The 19,386-nt window shown below is 38.7% G+C and overlaps 2 protein-coding genes and 1 long non-coding RNA gene across 7 annotated transcripts in view; all 3 read left to right on the top strand.

Moving 5' to 3' along the window:
* The first annotated feature begins 5,408 nt into the window (after positions 1 to 5,408).
* LOC131238584 (chaperone protein ClpC1, chloroplastic-like) lies at positions 5,409 to 9,302 on the top strand. The gene is made up of 7 exons (XM_058236250.1): positions 5,409 to 5,496; positions 5,575 to 5,760; positions 6,057 to 6,272; positions 6,449 to 6,666; positions 6,803 to 6,878; positions 7,104 to 7,193; positions 7,800 to 9,302. The coding sequence occupies exons 1-7, from the start codon at positions 5,446 to 5,448 to the stop codon at positions 9,300 to 9,302; spliced, it is 2,340 nt and encodes a 779-aa protein (XP_058092233.1). The 5' UTR covers positions 5,409 to 5,445.
* A 1,817-nt stretch (positions 9,303 to 11,119) lies between these two features.
* LOC131239367 (uncharacterized) overlaps positions 11,120 to 19,386 on the top strand; it is a 46,273-nt gene continuing 38,006 nt past the window's right edge. Inside the window, exon 1 of the long non-coding RNA XR_009168144.1 lies at positions 11,120 to 11,150. This is a non-coding gene — a long non-coding RNA (uncharacterized LOC131239367). The remainder of the gene's footprint in view (positions 11,151 to 19,386) is intronic.
* On the top strand, positions 13,750 to 18,726 carry LOC131239365 (uncharacterized). Of its 5 annotated transcripts, none has more exons than XM_058237045.1 (5): positions 13,764 to 14,002; positions 14,330 to 14,448; positions 14,597 to 14,704; positions 14,993 to 15,081; positions 17,646 to 17,762. In XM_058237045.1, the coding sequence occupies exons 2-5, from the start codon at positions 14,364 to 14,366 to the stop codon at positions 17,706 to 17,708; spliced, it is 345 nt and encodes a 114-aa protein (XP_058093028.1). In that variant the 5' UTR covers positions 13,764 to 14,002; positions 14,330 to 14,363; the 3' UTR covers positions 17,709 to 17,762. The 5 variants fall into 5 exon arrangements, 4 of the variants coding, with proteins under 4 accessions (XP_058093029.1, XP_058093028.1, XP_058093026.1 ...); XM_058237043.1 differs by having other exon boundaries at positions 13,792 to 14,002; positions 14,214 to 14,448; XM_058237046.1 differs by lacking the exon at positions 14,330 to 14,448 and having other exon boundaries at positions 13,750 to 14,002; positions 14,583 to 14,704.

The raw sequence follows: 19,386 nt of genomic DNA, 5'->3' as shown, positions 1-19,386 counted from the left end.
GAACTTTCTAATTTTATGTATTTTAGAAAATTTATTTATTTATTTATTTATTTATTTGACATAATGACTTTAAATTAATATTGTCAAATTCCTTTATACATAATATCTACTTTTCTAAATTTTAGCATTTACTGAATCTGATTAACTTGTAGAGTTAGATTTTGATCTAACTTTTATTTCTGAAATTTGGTGTTAAGATTTATACCTTAAATCTGTGTTAAAGTAATTGATTTAAATTAATTGGTTTAAAATAATATTAATTAATTTGATTCTAAATTTTGGTTTTCTTTTTAAAAAAAAAATGGGCAAAGAAAATAGCTTGATGTTTCAGTAAATTTCAGGAATTGAATTTCCACGGCATCGAATTTCAGCACATTTGTATAGAACTTGCATTGTTGTATCGGGATTTAAATAATTAAATTTGTTCACTACTGATTTTGGAATAATTCATGACATGCATTCATCTTTAATGATTACGGAATTATGGAAAAAGAAAGAAAAATGAGGAAATGATTGTGATATTAGCAAGTAGGGCAATCGTGTCCCTTGGGTGAGAGACCCTAAAGCTAGCAAGTAAGGCAATCGTGTCCCTTGGGTGAAAGACCCTAGAACCCGTTGGATCCTTCGGAGTCTCCTTTGTGTACGGCGTGTGAGTACAATTGCGTGCGCGGACATACGTCAGAGGTACAACTGGAGCAGTAGTCTGACTAGCTAACGTATAAATGAGTCCCTCACCATGAGGTACTGGTGTGTGGGCGTTAATGCAACGTGGTCATACACCTAGGTACGGTGTTGTAAGATGTGGTGATTATTTGATTTTATTCTTGAATTCATGATAGTGTGGCATTCAGTACGTCTTTATGATTCCAACATCACATTCATGTCATATGAAATATTTAATATTTTGATTCATGTTTTGAAATTTCAGAAAGTACTTTTATTATTTATTCGTTTGATATAAATTTAGAAATTTCAGATTTGGTTGGATAAGATCCCACGAGCGGTTGTGCTCATACCCAAAATAACAGTGTTTCAGGGCATCAGAGTTTAGTCAAGGGCAAAGTGGAGTGAAGATCCAATCATCAATTTATTTATCTTTTATTTGTACCGATGAAAAAAAAATGTATAATAAGAATTTAGAAGTGAGTTTAGGTTGTAATAGTTAAAGGTTGTATTTGATGAATGTTGTTATTGCAATGAGATTAATTAAGTGTGGTTGTGAATGTTTAATATTAAATCATGACCTGGGATTCGGAGTCGGGTCTGGCCAACTCGGGCACCGAATTTCAGGGCGTGACAATATGAGTGGTGGAATAGCCACATGTGAGAAGAAATCATCCATAAGATTACAAGTTATCGGCAAGATATATGGATGACTTTAATATCGCATATGCCTTCAATACAGATGAATGAGACCCATCTACTATTCAGGAAGCTCTTGATGAGCTTGATGTATAAAAGTGAAAGGCGATAATGGATGATGAGATAGACTCTTTGTACAAGAACAACACATCGGAGTTGGTGGAACTTCCAGTGGGCTGAAAAGTTATCGGATGCAAGTGGTTATTTAAAAGGAAATATGATAAATACAAAGCGAGGTTGATAGCAAAGAGTTATGCTCAGAGAGAAGGCATTGACTTCATAGAGATATTCGTGCCGGTTACAAAGCAAGTGTCTGTCATATTCGTGTTGGTACTGGTTGCTCAATACAATCTCGAGCTGCAACAGATGGACGTGAATACTGTATTCCTACATGAAAAATTGGAAGAGCATATATACATGAAGCAACTAGAAGGCTATGAAGTTAATTAGCCAAAGAACAAAGTTTACAGGTTAATAAGGTCGTTGTACCGCTTAAAACAATCGCCTAAGGTATGGTATAAAAAAATTTGATTCTTTCATATTGAGTAAAAAATTACTAGGAGTGAATACGATTAATGTGTCTATTACAAGAAACTGCGTGATGGTAAGTTCATCATCCTGTTATTCTATATTAATGATATTTTGATCATCAGTCATAACATGTCTGATATTGATGTACTGAAAACTTAGTTACTAGGAACATTCAAAATGAAAGATCTGAGGGCTTAAAAGAGAATTATCGGCATAAATATTCATCGAGACAGGAAGATGTAACACCCTGAACTTTTTAATACTTGAGTATTGAAAGTTTTCGAGTGTTATCAAGAAATTTAACTTAGCATGTATATATGTATGTTACCAATTTAGCTATCATAATCCTACATCTATTCTTCAACTTGAATCTGACCATTGTGAGTAATCTTCATCCATAAATCAAGTTATCCGATCGTTGATTTTCAAGAGCGAATCATTAAATAATTAAGTATTCTCACCTGTCCATCATAGTCAACCGTTCAATCAACTATTCGCCATTAGATAAATATATATGACCATCCATTTTGATTTTAGATCATTCAATCATAGTAAACTAACTATCTAATCTTTACATCTGTTCGTACATATATCGAACCGAGATTCGAATTTGTTCATATTATTTACCACTTATGAATATACTTAACGAACCATCAAAACTATAATCTGAGAAACTTACACATATGAACAAGTCACTTAAATCTAATGATAAATATATTATATTATATACACGATCAGAATACTAAGTATAAAGTTTTCTTATTTTTAACATGTCAGCTAACCGTCCATCAAGCTTGGATCCGCCAAACAGACTATCCAAATAATAGAACAACTGCCCACTGCAGATATTGTAAGGAACACACCAACGCTACCCGTTAACCTCTCCTTTAAATGTATAAAAATGACGTCTTAGGCCTTTGAACAATATGAACCATTGTGGACAAATCTTGATCATCCTTGGAAGATCAGGGTTCAAACTAGACCAATAGAAAGGGGATGAAAAATAAGAGATACCCACCAAATTTTGAGACATTTGGACGGTACACCCCAATGTACCAGATATCAAACTTCAATTGAAAAACAGATGGCAAATCTGTAAATAACAAGTGCATGGCAACATACGTGGAATTGTTTCAACGAGTGAACACCATCGAATGCTTCAGCTGTTCGTGTGGCCCGCTCAGAGGTCGGATCTACTTCAAACTTAAAACCATAGGCCCACACTGCGAGCTGAAGTAGGTGAAGGGGGCAGATTTCCTAAAATATCACCATAGTGGACCCCACCTATCACATGCGAAGAGAACCCAAAAAAAAAACCCGCAGTATGATAACGTCCGAAGCTATCGACCGCAATAAAACCTCCCAAAACTGAAATCGGACTGCGTACTCAATAGGCTTTCATCTTACTGAATAAACTTAATTGGGCCCACTGTGAATGTATGTGGTTTATCCACACTGTACATCCATTTTTTCGGCTAAATTTAGGGGTTGATCCAAATATTGGAGTAAATACAATGCTCAAGTGGACCATTCCATAGTAAACATTGCGGAATAATGATTTCCACGGTTGAAACCTTCCTAGGGCCCACAGTAATGTTTATTTGTCATCCAACCTGTTCATAAGATCACAAAGATATGGATTAAGAGAAACCACAAACATCATCTTGATCCAAAATTTCTGTAGCCAAAAAGAATTTTTCAATGGTAGAGGTTCAATCACACTGTTTCCTGTGGTGTGATCTACTTGAGCTTTGGATATGCTTCCGTTTTGAGATCAAGCCCTAATTTTATCTGTTAACATGTATGAACGGAGTGAATAAAATAAATAAATAACTGTGGACCCCACAGAGTTTACTCTGTACGCTAATGGTACTGAGTTACTCGGCACGCAATCCGCTATCCCAAAACTCTCGGACGCGGATTTCCTGCGAATGCCAGCGGAAGTTCCCGCGCGGGGCGCGGGGGGGTGGGGAAATTAGATGTTCGTGAGAAATCCAACCGCTCTATCTGTTTCAGCAATGCGGAGCTTAGGAAGGTTTCAACGGTGGGCATTCCTTTCCCCACTGTTTCATCTCATATGGTATACTTAAGTTTTGGATCCTCCTAGATTTTGGTAGCATGTCTGAAAATGAAGTCGAAAAACGGATGGACGGGTTTGATTTCTAACAAACATTGCAGTAGGACCCAGCCAGAATCCTTGCGTAGGAACTTCGGCTCTATCAGGAAATAACGAAATCCCCGTCCAAAACTCTCCTCAAAAATCTTGGAAACGAAATTGGCTACTCACTGACACGATCTGGTGGTCGGTGCTCTGTGGACTCCACCATGATCTATATATTTCATCCATTCCGTTCATCCATTTTTAAAGATCATTTTAGGGATTGATCCCAAAAATTAGAGGGATATATATCTCAGGTAGACCACACCACAGGAAAAAAAATATTGATTGGATATCCATCATTTAAATACTCCTAAGGCCCAATGTACTGTTTATTTGACATCCAATCTGTTGATTAGGTCATAAAGACCCAGATGAAGGGAAAAAACAAAGATCATCTTGATTCAATATTTTTATGGGCCTCAGAAAGTTTTTAATGGCCGACATTCATTTAACAATGTTTCCTTTAATGTGTACCACTTTGTGGATATAACTCATTTTTTGTTTAATACCATAAAATGATCTCGAAAAATAGATAAACGGCATGAATGAAACACATACATCAGGGTGGGGCCCACAGAGCACCGACCACCACCAGCGGGGGAGTAGCCAATCCGTTTCCAAAAATCTTCCACCGGAGGATTCCTGAGAGGACTGGAATCGGTGCGCCCTGCCCCGGCAATCCGTCCGGGCAGGGCTCTGTGGGGCCCAAAGTGATGTAATACTTTTATCAATGCCGTTCATCGTTTTTATCAGATCATTTTCAGATATTACCCAAAAAATTAGGTAGGTAAAGATCTTAAGCGGACCACAAAGTAGGGATTGAACGTACAACATTAAAAACTTCTTTAGAGCTGGAGAAGTTTCGGATCAATCTGATATTTGTGTTTTCACTTCATCCGTCTAAATGACCTTATGAATAGGTTGGCTAGTAAAAAAAACATCACGGTGGCGCTTAGAAAAATTTCAACGGTGGGTGTCATTATCACTACAGCCTCCTTTAGTGTGGTCCACTGGAGCTGTATACGTACTTCATTTTTAATGTAAAATATTAAAATTATCTGAGAAAAGTGATGAGCGGAGTGGATAAAAAAAATTACATCATGGTGGACCCACAGAGCCCTGCCCGGTAGGACGTAATCCGCCTCGTACAGAACCACCAAGAAGCGTGGAAATCCTATAAAATCCCACTGCTACCAGGAGAGGGAGAAACGAGAGAGAGAGAGAGAAACGAGAGAAAAAGAGAGAGAAAGAAAGAGGGATCAGAGACGTACGGGCATTGAGAACAGCGGCCAGACCCGCGGCCAGACCCGCTGAACTCCAGCAAAAGTGTGAAATTCCACCAATTTGTAGTTGTCGATGCTGGGGTTGGAGGCGGAAGCAGCGGCAATAAGATGCCGACGCTTGAGAAGTATGGCACCAATCTTACAAAGCTGGTGAAGGAGGTATTTGTGCTATAATATGATGTTTATAATCATATTATTGTGAAATGTCTTTTCTAAGCATGTTTCTCTTCTTTTCAGGGTAAATTAGATCCTGTTGTTGGAAGGAAACAACAAATAGAGCGGGTGACCCAAATTTTGGGCAGGCGGAGAAAGAACAACCCTCTCCTTATTGGAGAGCCTGGTGTTGGGAAGACAGCGATTGCAGAAGGGCTAGCTCAGCGCATTGCTAATGGGGATGTACCAGAGATTATTGAAGGAAAGAATGTGAGGGATAAAGTTCATTTGACAAATCAACTCGATCATAAATCAATTCTTCCATAATAAACTGAGCTTGCAGTATTTGCTTTTGATTCATAATTTCCCATGTTCATGAAATTGTTTCACGAGATGTACCCATGGTCTGCTGAATTGCTTTATTCTTTCAAAGGATCCCCTGGTTTAAATTTTTTATTTCCTCTTCATGGTCTTTTTACTTTGAAAACTTGCAATTACTCTTCATATAGATACAATGCTATATGTTTTGCAGTCTTACCTTCATTTTTTATTTCTTTGCAATCCAGGTGATTACCCTGGATATGGGGCTTCTTGTTGCTGGAACAAAATATCGTGGAGAGTTTGAGGAGAGATTAAAGAAGCTGATGGAGGAAATCAAACAAAGTGATGAGATAATACTATTTATTGATGAGGTACATACTCTGATTGGAGCAGGAAGAGGTCAGGGTGCAATTGATGCTGCAAACATCTTGAAACCAGCTCTCGCAAGAGGTGAACTTCAGGTAAATTAGGATTAATACATCCATGTGGGATTACCAGATCCCTTTGATCTTAAACATGTATTGACTTGTATTTGGGACTCTGATTCAACCTCAGCCCTCACCTTTGATCTTAAACATGTATTGACTTGTAAGGATCCACTTGTATTTTGCTAAGATCCTGATTTAATGTGGTGCAGTGTATTGGTGCCACGACACTTCATGAATACCGGAAGCACTTTGAGAAAGACCCAGCTCTGGAACGGCGATTCCAGCCAGTAAAAGTGCCTGAACCATCTGTAGATGAGACAATACAGATTCTGAAGGGGCTACGAGAAAGATATGAACTTCACCACAGACTCCGTTACACAGATGATGCTCTAGTTGCTGCTGCGCAGTTGTCATATCAATACATAAGGTTTGTGGTATCCTTTGTAGATCCCTCTGTTATCCTGGTTGTGTGCTTTTTTAATTCCTAAATGTCTTATTTCAGCTCGTCTGTTTGTATGCATTCAGTATCTTTTACTTCTAATAGATGTTTCCATGTGCTTCAGTGACCGTTTCCTCCCCGATAAAGCAATTGACTTGGTTGATGAGGCTGGTTCTCTTGTTCGTCTTCGTCATGCACAGGTATTGGTTCAATTTCTTTATCAAAATGCGTTTACACTGTTGCTACCATTTTATTTTATTTTTTGAAGGATTACAACTTTATTAAAGAATGGCAAAGCCTAAAAAACAGAAAAGCAACAGAACATAGCAAAAATTGCGAACAAGAAAACAAAAGAAAATTACACGGGCAATGCCCCCACCCCATTCAGCTACCATACATTAAGTTATTTACTTTCTTGGTGGCAGCTCCCTGAGGATGCTAGAGAGCTTGACAAAGAGCTGAGACAGATTACCAAGGAGAAAAATGAAGCTGTCCGCAGTCAAGACTTTAGAAAGGTACACTGCATTTTGTTGCTTATGCATCTGCAATTTACTTGATCTAATTTTAGAGAAGTGTCTGGTTGTATAATCTGGAACAGTTTCTTGATCCTTTCCTGTAAAATCCCTGCTATAGCTCCTAACAAAAGTAGGAACTCAAGTTCTATTCCCTACTCGTGCTGATATGAAATGTGTGTGGGATCCTGGCTGTTCATCAGATGTCCCCACCATGTGCCTGAAAAAATCAGGTCGATCCAGGGGGGATGCATCAACATGGATACATTATATGGACAGGTGGGATCCTGGCTGTTCATTAGACTATGGTTCAATCATCTGAGTCTGGTTTTTGGGCAATGGCACATACACACTGCCACTCATTTGATGCATGCCACATCTTGTATGTGGGGCACTATGTACTGTGGCCTGTGGGGGATAGTAAGATTCATAGTCCCATTATCATGTGTAGCCATCGCATTTCTCTTGAAGCAGCAAAACCACAATTACCATGTAGAACTATGGCAAGAAAACCACATTTATAATAACATCTCTTGGATATCCATGGTTAGATTGTCTGCCATCCTCTTGCATATCCATTATATGCTTACACTGGAGAATTTTTGGCAGGCTGGGGAACTGCGGGATCGGGAAATGGAACTGAAGACCCAGATCTCAGCCTTAATCAAGAAAGGCAAAGAGAAGAGTAAAGCAGAAAGCGAGGCAGGTAATGCAGGTCTAATTGTGACAGAAGTGGATATCCAGCATATTGTCTCTTCTTGGACTGGAATCCCTGTCGAGAAAGTCTCAAGCGACGAGTCGGACCGCCTCCTCAAAATGGAAGAGACTCTCCACAAGCGAGTCATCGGTCAGGACGAAGCTGTCAAAGCCATCAGCCGTGCCATCCGCCGCGCCCGTGTTGGCCTCAAGAACCCCAACCGCCCAATTGCCAGCTTTATCTTTTCTGGCCCGACTGGTGTTGGAAAATCGGAATTGGCAAAGGCACTAGCTGCTTGTTATTTCGGCTCTGAGGGAGCCATGATCACTCTCGACATGAGTGAGTTCATGGAGAGGCATACAGTCTCGAAGCTCATTGGTTCACCACCTGGCTATGTTGGGTACACAGAAGGTGGACAGCTGACAGAGGCTGTTAGCCGCCGTCCCTACACTGTTGTGCTCTTTGATGAGATTGAGAAGGCCCATCCAGATGTTTTTAATATGATGCTCCAGATTTTGGAAGATGGGAGGCTGACGGATAGCAAGGGCCGTACTGTGGATTTTAAGAACACCCTGTTGATCATGACATCCAACGTCGGAAGCAGTGTGATTGAAAAGGGTGGCTGTCGGATTGGATTCGACCTCAACTATGACGAGAAGGACAGCAGTTATAACCGGATAAAGAGCCTGGTAACTGAGGAGCTGAAGCAGTACTTCCGACCAGAGTTCCTGAACAGGCTGGACGAGATGATTGTCTTCCGGCAGCTGACGAAGCTTGAGGTGAAGGAGATTGCAGATATCATGCTAAAGGAGGTGTTCGAGAGGCTGAAGTCAAAGGATATCAAGCTTCAGGTGACGAAGAGATTCAGGGACCAGGTTGTCAATGAAGGTTACAGCCCAAGTTATGGGGCGCGTTCACTTAGGAGGGCGATCATGAGGCTTCTGGAGGACAGCTTGGCAGAGAAGATGCTTGCAGGGGAGATCAAAGAGGGGGATTCTGCAATTGTGGACGTTGATGCGGATGGGAATGTGACTGTGCTCAATGGAAGCAGTGGCATTCCACAGCCAGTGTCACAACGGTGCCATTCCACAGCTAGACCCATTGTGATGTGGACATTACTGACTGTTCCTTTAGAGTATACCAGAGGAGGGAAGTGGCTCCGACCAGAGAAGATGCTTGCAAGGGAGATCAAAGAGGAGGATTCTGCAATTGTGGACGTTGATGCTGATCGGAATGTGACTGTGCTCAATGGAAGCAGTGGCATTCCACGGCTAGTGCCACAATGGTGCCATTCCACAGCTAGAGCCATTGTGATATGGACATTAATGGCGCTTCCTTTAGAGTATACTAGAGGAGGGAAGTGGCTCCGACAAAGTACCGGGGCGGAGGAGTTGATGTGGATGTACGCCGGGTAAATCGGACTCATTTTTGGATGGATGCCGGGTATATCGGACTCATTTTCTGACACGTGCAGGGCGGTCATGGTACGCGGGTGTTTTAGTTTTAGGCATTTTTTTTTCTTTTCCTTATTTTTCTTTGTTATTTTTCTTGTTTTTAGGAGCTTTAGTGCAATTTTACTTTTTCCATGGCTTATATATACATTATAAGAAACTCCATTTTGTTATTATTGAATGAATAAAAATTTGTCTTTTATTTCTCTTTTATCAAAAGATTAGGTTTGAAGATTGTCCCTTGGGTATTGAGCATTACACCTTAGTTTTAGGTTTCATTCTTCCCAAGAAAAGGTAAGAAATTCACATTCTTTTCTTTTGATGATAAAGAACCCATAATTTCTTCATCTCAAAACCTCAATTTCTTCATCTCAAAACTTTCATTCTTTATCCCTTTTGTTCTTCTGGATATTCATTTTTTATTTAAACGGAAAATAGGGATGGCTAGTCACTAGAATCGGATTCAAACTTGTTTATTCTTTATCCCTTTTTCTTCTAGATATTCCTTTTTTTTTATTTAAACTGCTATATCCCTAGGTCCTCTCTTTTTACTATTTTTGTGATTTTATGCTAAGGGCGTGATCCTTACAGAATGATCTCATGTGTTGAAATTTACCACTAAAAAAAAAAAAAAAAAAAAAGGGCTACACCGACAGTTAAAAACCGCCGGTGATAGCTTTCTTTGACGGCCTTTAGCCGTCTGTCGGTTTAAGTCCATCGCCGACGGTTAAAAGCCGCCGGCGTTTATAATTTCCTACAACATGTCCGTAGCTTGGAATTATACATTACATTAATCTGAATATGCCTCTCCTTCTTTATACCAATCAAATATAATTTAAAAATCTAAAAAAAAAAAATGAATGAGAAAATGCACCGAGTTATGGAATTGAAAATCACAGAATGAGAAAAATATAAATAAAGTGTAGTTGGGCAAATTAGTGCATTAATATCTATCTCCAATCACTCTACAATCTTGCCATAAAGCTTCACTATTTCTCTATCCGCCTTACCTCCATGCCTCTAGACGAAGGCAACTCCTGAGCAGAATTAGTTTTCCCCAAGTATATGATACTCATTGTTATGCTCTTCATAATCTCTCCCCCTAATTTGTAATTTCTGGTTATCAGAATCAAAGCCAAAAGACTGAAAATGTAGTGTTTATATACAATACATATGAGCTCTAAGGAATTGAAGGATTTTTATCTTTCTAATCTGGGTTTGCCTGCATCTATGTAATTAAGTACTCATGGGGGGCATGTGGCAGATGGGTAAAAGATCTGGAGCAATCATTTTAAAGGTCATTCCATATACATGAACCACCACCTAAAAAAGTCATGCAAAATGCACAATACCAAGTTCTTAATTTGAGCTGAGAAATGGCCACATTGCATTTTTTGGGCTCAAATGGTGAGGAATGTCTAGTCTGCCTGATTTTGGGTCATAGCCCATCGGATGACTGGTCCAGATCTTATCTTATGCATGTCTTCCACCATGTGTTCCGCAGAAAATCACACAACTACCATTCCACATGTAAGATATCACTAGAAAGTATTAATTCTTGTTCTCTTCAATGATACTATGTCAGTTTTTAATCACTTATCTTATTAATCTCAACTTCCTGTTAAACAGAAAATCACACAACTACCATTCCACATGTAACATAACACTAGAAAGCTTTCATTTTGTTCTCTTCAATGATATTTTTCTAGTTTTTAATCACTTATCCTGTCCTATCGTGGTCTTTAAAAAATAGATGGACTGGGTGGATTTGTCAAGGACAGCTCTGTGGACCCCAAACAGCCCCAGGCACAGGTATATATATTTGTGTCTGGGTAACAAGCCATCCCAGCTTCCCAATTTAGACGGGTCTGGGTCCAAATTTTATAGACCCATTAAGAATTTGAGTCGGGTAAAGGTCTCACCTTTTTGGACCCGACTAAAATCATGTCTAAACCAAATCCAACCCGTTGACAGCCCCAGTGCTGAGTGTTGATTACTTACTTTACTGTCAGTTTCCTATAATAATCTCTAGGTAGATAATGGGCCTGGCCCAAGCACGGCCTACATTGGGCAGGATTTGGGCCAGGGCTCTATCCCCATGGATTTGACTGGGCCTGACATCTGGGCCTGAAATCAATTGCCTTGGATGTGGACCTACGTCTGCCTAAAGGCAAATTGCGGCCCCACCCAGACCAACTTATTTAACATTGTTGAGCTTGCATTTCAATGGTGGGCCTGAGCACTCCAAACCAGTTGAGCCTAGCACTACAACAAAGTGCGGCATTGCCGACCGATTTTTTTCGGCCGCCCAACATGCACTGCTGGCAAAGGGGGCCAAATATATCAATAACCCTAACCAGCCCCCTCATTTGCTCTCTCTCCACCCCTGTTCCCCTCTCTCCCTCTCCCCCCTCTCTCTCTCTCTCTCTCCCAATCTCTGCTCCCGATTCTCCTCTTTCCCTCTCTTTATCTCTCCCGATCTCCATTTCCCTCTCCTCTCTCTCTCTCTCTCACCTGCTCCATCTCTCTCATTCACCTCCCTCTCTCTCTGTCCAACGCATCTCCACCATCTCTTCTATCTCGCGTCATCTTTTTACTCGGATCTCCATTGGAGCAGCCGCCCGAAGGAGGCGTTTGAGCGTGAGATTCTTTTCAGATCTCTCTCTCTCTCTCTCTCTCTCTCTCTCTCTCTCTCATTTTCCCTACTCTGCATTTCATATTTTAAGGTCCGATTCTTTTAAGACATCTATCTCTCTCATTGTCCCTACTCTGCATTTTGTATTTCAAGATCCGATTCTTTTTAGATCTCTCTCTCTCTCTCTCTCTCTCTCTCTCTCTCTCTCTCTCTCTCTCTCTCAGATAATCCAAATGCACGATTTCATCAAACTACACAACCGTCCCAAGGTAAAAGAAAGATCTCTCCTTCCATCTATCCCTTTTCTGTAGTTATCATTTTCTTCATCATCAACATCATCATAATCACTCAGAAAGATCTACTGGACACGTTGAACTCAATCTGGTATTTTGGTTATTTTTATTCTCTCATTAACATAGTTACCCCATTTGTGCGCAGGTGGAAATCAGCTCTCCTCTTTTCTGGTTTCCGTGACTTTCTCCCTCGAAGGGTAAAATCCTCTCTGAAAGCCCTAAATTTCACTTTTTTGAATCCCTAGATCCATTATCTTGGATCTTCTTCTAAAGTTTCGAACCTTATAATCATCAGTCTTCGATACTCTGTGCTAGAATTCGTGTTTAATCTTATGGTAACTTGATGAAATTTCTGCTTCTTTTCGTTTGATTGTCGCATGCACTCATTTCCAACTGGAATTTTGACAGAAGTGCTATCCAGATGATCGATGAAATGCCAGATGATGATTTAGAGCCCCTAACTGCCCCCTCCAATGCAGTTAGGGGCTTTGTTTTAAGAGAGACCATCCTGGTAGAAAAATAACGCTCTTAGGATGCTACTGTTTAAATTCGTGACATCTTTGCTATTACAATCAGGCCCATATTGCATAGATGGGCATGCAATCAATTTTATCTCTAAGTTAACCAAAAAAAAAAACTAAACATTTGCTTCAAACTTTGAACCTTTAAAAGCTCTCCAAAAAGTTGGACTCGTAACTCTACCTCGTCAACTTCCAAGATCGGACACACATACCACCCTGAATCTCATTTTTCTACTTATTATTAAACACACACAAACACACACACACACACACCAAGGCTCAAAAGCTTAAAACCTATTTTCGTGAAAGATAAGCTGCCACTGGGGAACCATCACAAAATGGGTTCATCTCATTAACTAAAATAAGAACAAACCCATCTTGTGGCATCTACCAAACAGGCCCTGAACACAATGAGTTTTCAAAATCTGTGGATAGGTGGACTGTGTAAAGCTTTTAATACACTTCAGTTGTAAGAAATGGGAAATGCATCCACTTGCCTGGCATTTATCCTTTTTAAAATATTAACTTAGATCTATATTCTGAACATCTTTTGCAAGAAACCTTCTAATAAGTTAGCAAGCTTAGTTCAAAAGGGTACAATTACAAACTTCTTCGTTCTGTCTCTCTCTTACACTATGAAATCAGCCCTGCTGGTCATTTCCCCCATGACAAGGTTCCTGAGGTACATATTCAATCCTTAGTGAGGATTTAGGAATTGATGATTTGCTCCATATTGCTTTTAAGGTTTTCAGAAAAAATTTCTCGCAATTTTTTTCCTCGACTTCTCATCTAAAATTTATTGCTCATAGTGTTTGTAGATTTCATCTAATTCGCTTTGATTTGCGGCCTTGTTGTAGATTCCATCTTTGATAAGAGCCTTTTGCAGCCAGCTTCTGTTGGATGATTTTAGACTGACCCCATCTTGTGTGCAATATCAAACTGCAGGTTTTTGCCCACAAAAGATAACCTGAGGAGAAGGGAAATGGACAAAGAAGTGAAAGCTATTATGAGAAGAGGGAGACGGCCTCTTTTCTAAACTGAAAACACAAATACTAGCCTGGTCCAAAATTTATGTCCTCATGAATGTTTCAATGGTGGGTGTTCATTCTCCATTTTTGTTTTTTCCTGTTATGTGGCTTACTTGCATTTTGTATCTGCTCCATCAGCTAGACATCATCATGATTAGGAACTCAAATGGACCTTCATCAGTATGATGTAAGTATCCGTTCTTCCATTGTTTCTATTATTGTTTTTTAGTCTAGTCTATTAATCAGTAATAATTTTTCTAATTACTCTTGTTGATGAGGATGATGGTCAAGGTGGTCCTAGGTCCTTTTACAAGCATTTCCATATATACATTATATAATTTGGCATATCTATGCATCAATCTCTCTTTCATAACAATGTTCACTGACATGTGCTGCAGAAGATGTTCTCACTTTATGGGACCTAGACACAAATGTTCTTGTAGCTGTAATTGGAGATACTCTTACAGTGATTGTCTGAATATCATTATCTAATTGTGTTGTGTGTGTAAAGTAGACATTTGACGTGGATCATTGCTGAAAAATGATTGATGGTTATCATGCACATTAATTTGACATGGAAGCTTACCGAAAGAGATGAGGCCTTGGTGCAAAGCAAGAGTGCCATAGAAAAAGGTTTATTTTTTATTGTTTTTTTTTTTTTTTCATGCAGAATTCTCTGTTTTCATTGGCGATTTCATTGAATTGAAGTTGGGTTTCTTTGGAAATTGGTTTGGGATCTGTTTGCTAGTATTTTTATGTTTGTTGAGTTGAATTCTTGAAGAAACGATGACCAAGAAAAGGAGGCGGTTGATTGATAAACAGCCCGATGGCAGTAGTGGAGGTTATTCGCGTGGGATCCGTGATCTTGAAACACAACTCAAGCTTTATGGTACGGATTCCAAAGAACTCAAGTGGATTTTTCTTTTCTTTTCCTTTTTTCCTTCTTTCTGGAAGATGACTTTGAAATGGCATTTGGTTGTTTTTTTCCTTTGAATTTGGCTCTCCAATGTTAGAAAACGGTAACTTTCATTTTGGGTTTTTAAATTCCTAGGGCCTCAATTGCAGAAATTCAAAACCCAAATCCAATTTTTGATTTTTGGATTCAAAATTGTTTGGCATTTAGAGAGCCAATGTTTCTATGGCCTAAACATAGATGACTTGACCTTTTGTTGTGCAGATGTAGAAAGAAATAAAAGAGCTAATTCAACAATGAGATCTTGCTCAGTCTCCTCTCAAGGGCTCGTCTCTTTTCTCAACACTTTTCAGGTAAATTGGAACAAATGGTGAGATTGATGAATGAATGGTGGCCCACTTCATGTTATCTTTATATCGAAATTCTCACTAGTTACTTATGGCGGAGGATGATGATCCAGCCAAGTTTTCAATGGTGACTTTAAGATGGTCTATCAAGGCCAGATTGTGATCACTGGGTTTGTCATGTTCGCTTCTGACTCACTGCATCATGCTGGAGCCCAATTATGATTAAATTATGACAATATTCACCTGCCTAGAAAATTCCTGATGTTGGTTTTTTTTTTTTGGGTACCTAATATCTTACAATTTACGAAATATGGAATGATAAAGCTGTGGAATGAATATTCCTGCTTGCTGCATTAGTTGTGCTGGTAGTTCTAGTGCTTCTTTTCTGTTGATTTTAGGGTGACACTGCATGATTTTTTATTTTTTATTTTTGGCCATGAGAGATGATGCAAAGATGCTTGTGAAGCAGTTGCATGAGGATGCCAAGTGAACTCCTGCCCTTTGGAGAATATTGTGCGCCCTCTGGGTCCTCTAAAAGTATTGCATGATGATTGACCAATAGAATTAGAAAGGGCAAAGTTTCGGTGCGCCCAAGGATGGACACAAGGGATGTCCTTATTGTAAATCCTACCAATTCCAATCAAGTGGATCCTGATTACTCAGAATCTCAAAAGAGACTTGACAAGTGGATCCTGATTACTCAGATCGTCTGGTCAGTGTGATTTCAAGCTATGATCCATCCACAATGGGGACCTTCATTTGTCATTATACAGAATTCACAACAGCATGGCTTCTCAACTGCTAATTTCATTTCCTCAGGCGCATGCTTCATGAGGATATATAGTTGTTGCCATGGATTCCCGCTACCATGGTAAACAGGTCAGAAATACAACCACATACAGAGATGTATGTAATCATTTGCAAGTATCATGTGTTAGTTGAATAAGGAGATTTTCTTTTCATGCAGTCACAATCTTTAAAAAAAATAAAATCATAGAGGATAAACCAGTAAGTTCCTCAGACTTTTTACTCTTGGATGTCATAAGACAAAAATCATACCATCTGCTCATTGGCATGGAAATAAGTTTTATGTAGAATATTTTTAGTATCATTAATATTGAGGTATACATAAAGCTGGGATCTCAGCTTGTGGGGGCAGTTGAATCATACAAGCTGGGATGTTATACTTGGTTATGTGAAAAGTAGGACCCACCATTTTATAATCAATTCAGAAATCTGAGAATCGCTGATCTTAATTGGGCTCACATTTCTACCCAACTACAAGAATTTCATAGATTTTTTACTACCCAAAAAAAGGGTTTTTCATTCAAAGTTTCAAACTTTTCGATTCTTCAGGTCATGCTCTTATATAGCTTAGTGATGTTTTTGTGCCTGAAGTTTTTCAGCTTAGTTTCACTACTGGATATCTAACTGTAATCTCTGTTACATCTGAAACAAAGGTTTTAAATGCATGAGATGGTACAATCAAAAGAGTGATCTATGGATAATATTCTATTTTGAAGAAATTAACAAACAATAGTCATTTCCTTTCAGGGAAATATAATCCATGTGACTTGGGTTTGGCTTTGTTGGTATTTAGGACAAGCCAACCTCTCAAAAGGACACTTGATTGTTCAAAGTCCAAACTATACACAGATTAAAAGAGGAGATGATTATATGCAAGTAGGAGATTATTAAAAAAAAAAAATCCTCATAGGTTATTAACATAATTAATAGAACCAAATAAATGGGTTGGAATCATTTATACAGGTTGTGAGATTCAATAGCATTCTTGAGTTATTTATTATCACCATTATGTTAGCTCAACTTGCTTGCTTTTTCTACCTCAGCAATCACTACGGCCGTCACAATTGCAGAGATTCCGAAGAAAGAGGGCTGGCTATTAGAAGAGTAAGTCCAACTTGGGTTGTTGCCTATCATGTTCCCTTGTCGACGCTTGTGAATTAATAATAAGAATCTATTTTTCCATCATGAGCAGGGATTTTGATGTTACAGTTGACATGAAGGATGAATCCAAGGGCTGTCTCATTCCAAAAGCAAAGGTGGGAACTGTTAATGCTAGTTTTTAATATTTATCACGTCAGATTAATCATCCTTACAACCTTCTTTTTTTTTTCTCTTTTCTTTCTTTTTTCTCATTGGAAGTGATCAATTTTCTTTCTTCTTTCTTATTTGAAGTGATCAAAATCAAATACCCATGCTTTTTTAACCAGCATGGTTGATTATTTCTGTGATTTTATCAAACTGCCTCCATTTATTTCAGAAAGACACAAGCATATGCAATTCTTTTTTTTTGCCTACACTAGTTACATGATCTTTGAATCCAGACTCCCGTTTACTTTTTATTTTTGGGAGGTATACATATGCTTTTTTACTGTTTGTGTAGTATGTGGAAATCTCATTTTCTTCTTACAATACTCACCTTGTTTCTAGTGTCAAGAATCTAAGTTATGGAAAAGCAGAGTCCAATCCATCCTGTTTTGTGCTATCCAAACAACAAAAATCATCACATCAAAGGAAAACCCTCCAATCCATCTTGTTTTGTGCAGCTTAGGAAATGTGTGATTGGCCAAGATGATGCCGTCAATGCCATCTCTCCCGCATTGGGCTGAAGGACCCTGATAGACCCATTGCAGCAATGCTATTCTGTGGCCCAACTGGAGTTTCCATTTCAACCAGACCTCACTAACTAAACTTTGGTTTCCAAATTCCAAGCATACCATGAGAATTCCACTCACTCTCATGATTCTCTGCTGCTTCTAGACATGTCTCTATATAACAAGAAATGGGCTCAAATGGCCAAAACCATAATTTTAAAACTCGGAAGAAATCAACTCATTTGGCTGAGTCAACTTGACTAGACCAGATTTACCAAGACTTGGAAAAACTAGATCCAGTCACACCTTGGTTAAAACTTGAGAAAAACAGTAAAAATTCAGCAACACTGAACAAAAAATTTGACTCAACTCAGGCAACTCGACATTATTTATATATTCTTTAGACTCTTAATGTTGATGTTCATGGTAGTGTTATTTTGGATGGCAGTAATCCGTTTCCTTTCTATTCTTTCTTTCTTCCTTTGGCCTATGAAATATATGCTGAACCTAGTAGATCTTCAACAACATAGGGAAGACAAAAACCTTTAAACTAATGGAGTTTCAATGGTCCCATAGTCTCTCTAAATCAGCAGTCTTATATGTAGAGATAAAGGCAAGCAATTAGTTTTAAACCAAACACCATGTCACAATAGAACCAAACACCACTTCATTAAGAACATCAACAATATGCAGAAATCCTCTCAAATGACAGAGACTTGCTAATTAGATTAACCCTTAATGTTGGCTTTCCATTAAACCATCATCAAGATTCAGGCACCATTCTCAAAGTTCTACTTTGATATCATTCTCATTGCCTTCATTATCTTGATTGTTGATTGCCAGATTGAGCTTGCAAAAATGTTGTTGGCGGAGGGACAAAGTCATCTTTTTGTACATTGGCCTGAACAAGGTGTTGATGATGAAGAAAAGAAAAGTTTCTTTGATTAGGTTCATTTTCATGGCACTTTTTTTTTTTTGTTATTATTATTTTGGTTCTTACGAGTACAAGAACCTTGTATTCCATGCATTCTCAGTATATTTTTACAGCTCAGCTAACTATTAAATGGTCTCTGTTGATTTCCAAGTCCAAGCAACAAAAGTTTAACATCGGTTTCAACTTTTAACCTTCCATTTTCCTCACTCAAACATTTATTTTTGTTATTATTATGATTATTTTGAAATTTATCTTTGGAGGCCTTGCTGACCACAAATTTCTGGTAGAAGACCAAATTAATTTTGATGGGTTTTTGGAAACCTACATTGCTTTGTACCTGTCAGTAAGATTGTTACTACTCTTCACATATCTGCTTATTGATGTCAAGTAGCTTTTTCTATAGGTAACTCGGCTTAATTCAAGCTATCCAGTTGGGTTTGGTATCATATATTCGAAATGCTAGGAATCTATTAGCAGATTCAAAAGCAGGGAAAAATCCATTTAATGGCTTTACTCCTTCGGTAAGTGAATCCATTATTTTTGTTTTGCAATCTGTGTTTCTTGTACATTTCTGCCAGATTTTTGTCTTCAATTTCACTTCTTTTTTTAATGAGAAAGATTTGCTCTATGGCCACCGTTGCACTATGCTGCTAGTCATATTTAGCTACGGATTTTAACCGTAGCTTTTTACCAATTTTCGGGTAGTGTAGCAAAAACTGGAGATTTAGCGGCGTCCAGCACAATCATCAGTAAAGGTCC

This window comes from Magnolia sinica, chromosome 3 (genome assembly GCF_029962835.1).
Source record: "Magnolia sinica isolate HGM2019 chromosome 3, MsV1, whole genome shotgun sequence".
NCBI lineage: Eukaryota > Viridiplantae > Streptophyta > Magnoliopsida > Magnoliales > Magnoliaceae > Magnolia > Magnolia sinica.
This window is presented reverse-complemented; position numbering and strand designations above follow the sequence as displayed.

Coding starts and splice junctions, on each gene's coding strand:
- LOC131238584 (XM_058236250.1), top strand. CDS start 5,446: ATGCCGACGCTTGAGAAGTATGGCACCAATCTTACAAAGCTGGTGAAG. Junction 5,497..5,574: donor TTACAAAGCTGGTGAAGGAG/GTATTTGTGCTA, acceptor TCTTCTTTTCAG/GGTAAATTAGATCCTGTTGT. Junction 7,194..7,799: donor GCAGTCAAGACTTTAGAAAG/GTACACTGCATT, acceptor AATTTTTGGCAG/GCTGGGGAACTGCGGGATCG.
- LOC131239365 (XM_058237045.1), top strand. CDS start 14,364: ATGGTTATCATGCACATTAATTTGACATGGAAGCTTACCGAAAGAGAT. Junction 14,449..14,596: donor CAAGAGTGCCATAGAAAAAG/GTTTATTTTTTA, acceptor GAATTCTTGAAG/AAACGATGACCAAGAAAAGG. Junction 15,082..17,645: donor CTTTTCTCAACACTTTTCAG/GTAAATTGGAAC, acceptor TGTTTTGTGCAG/CTTAGGAAATGTGTGATTGG.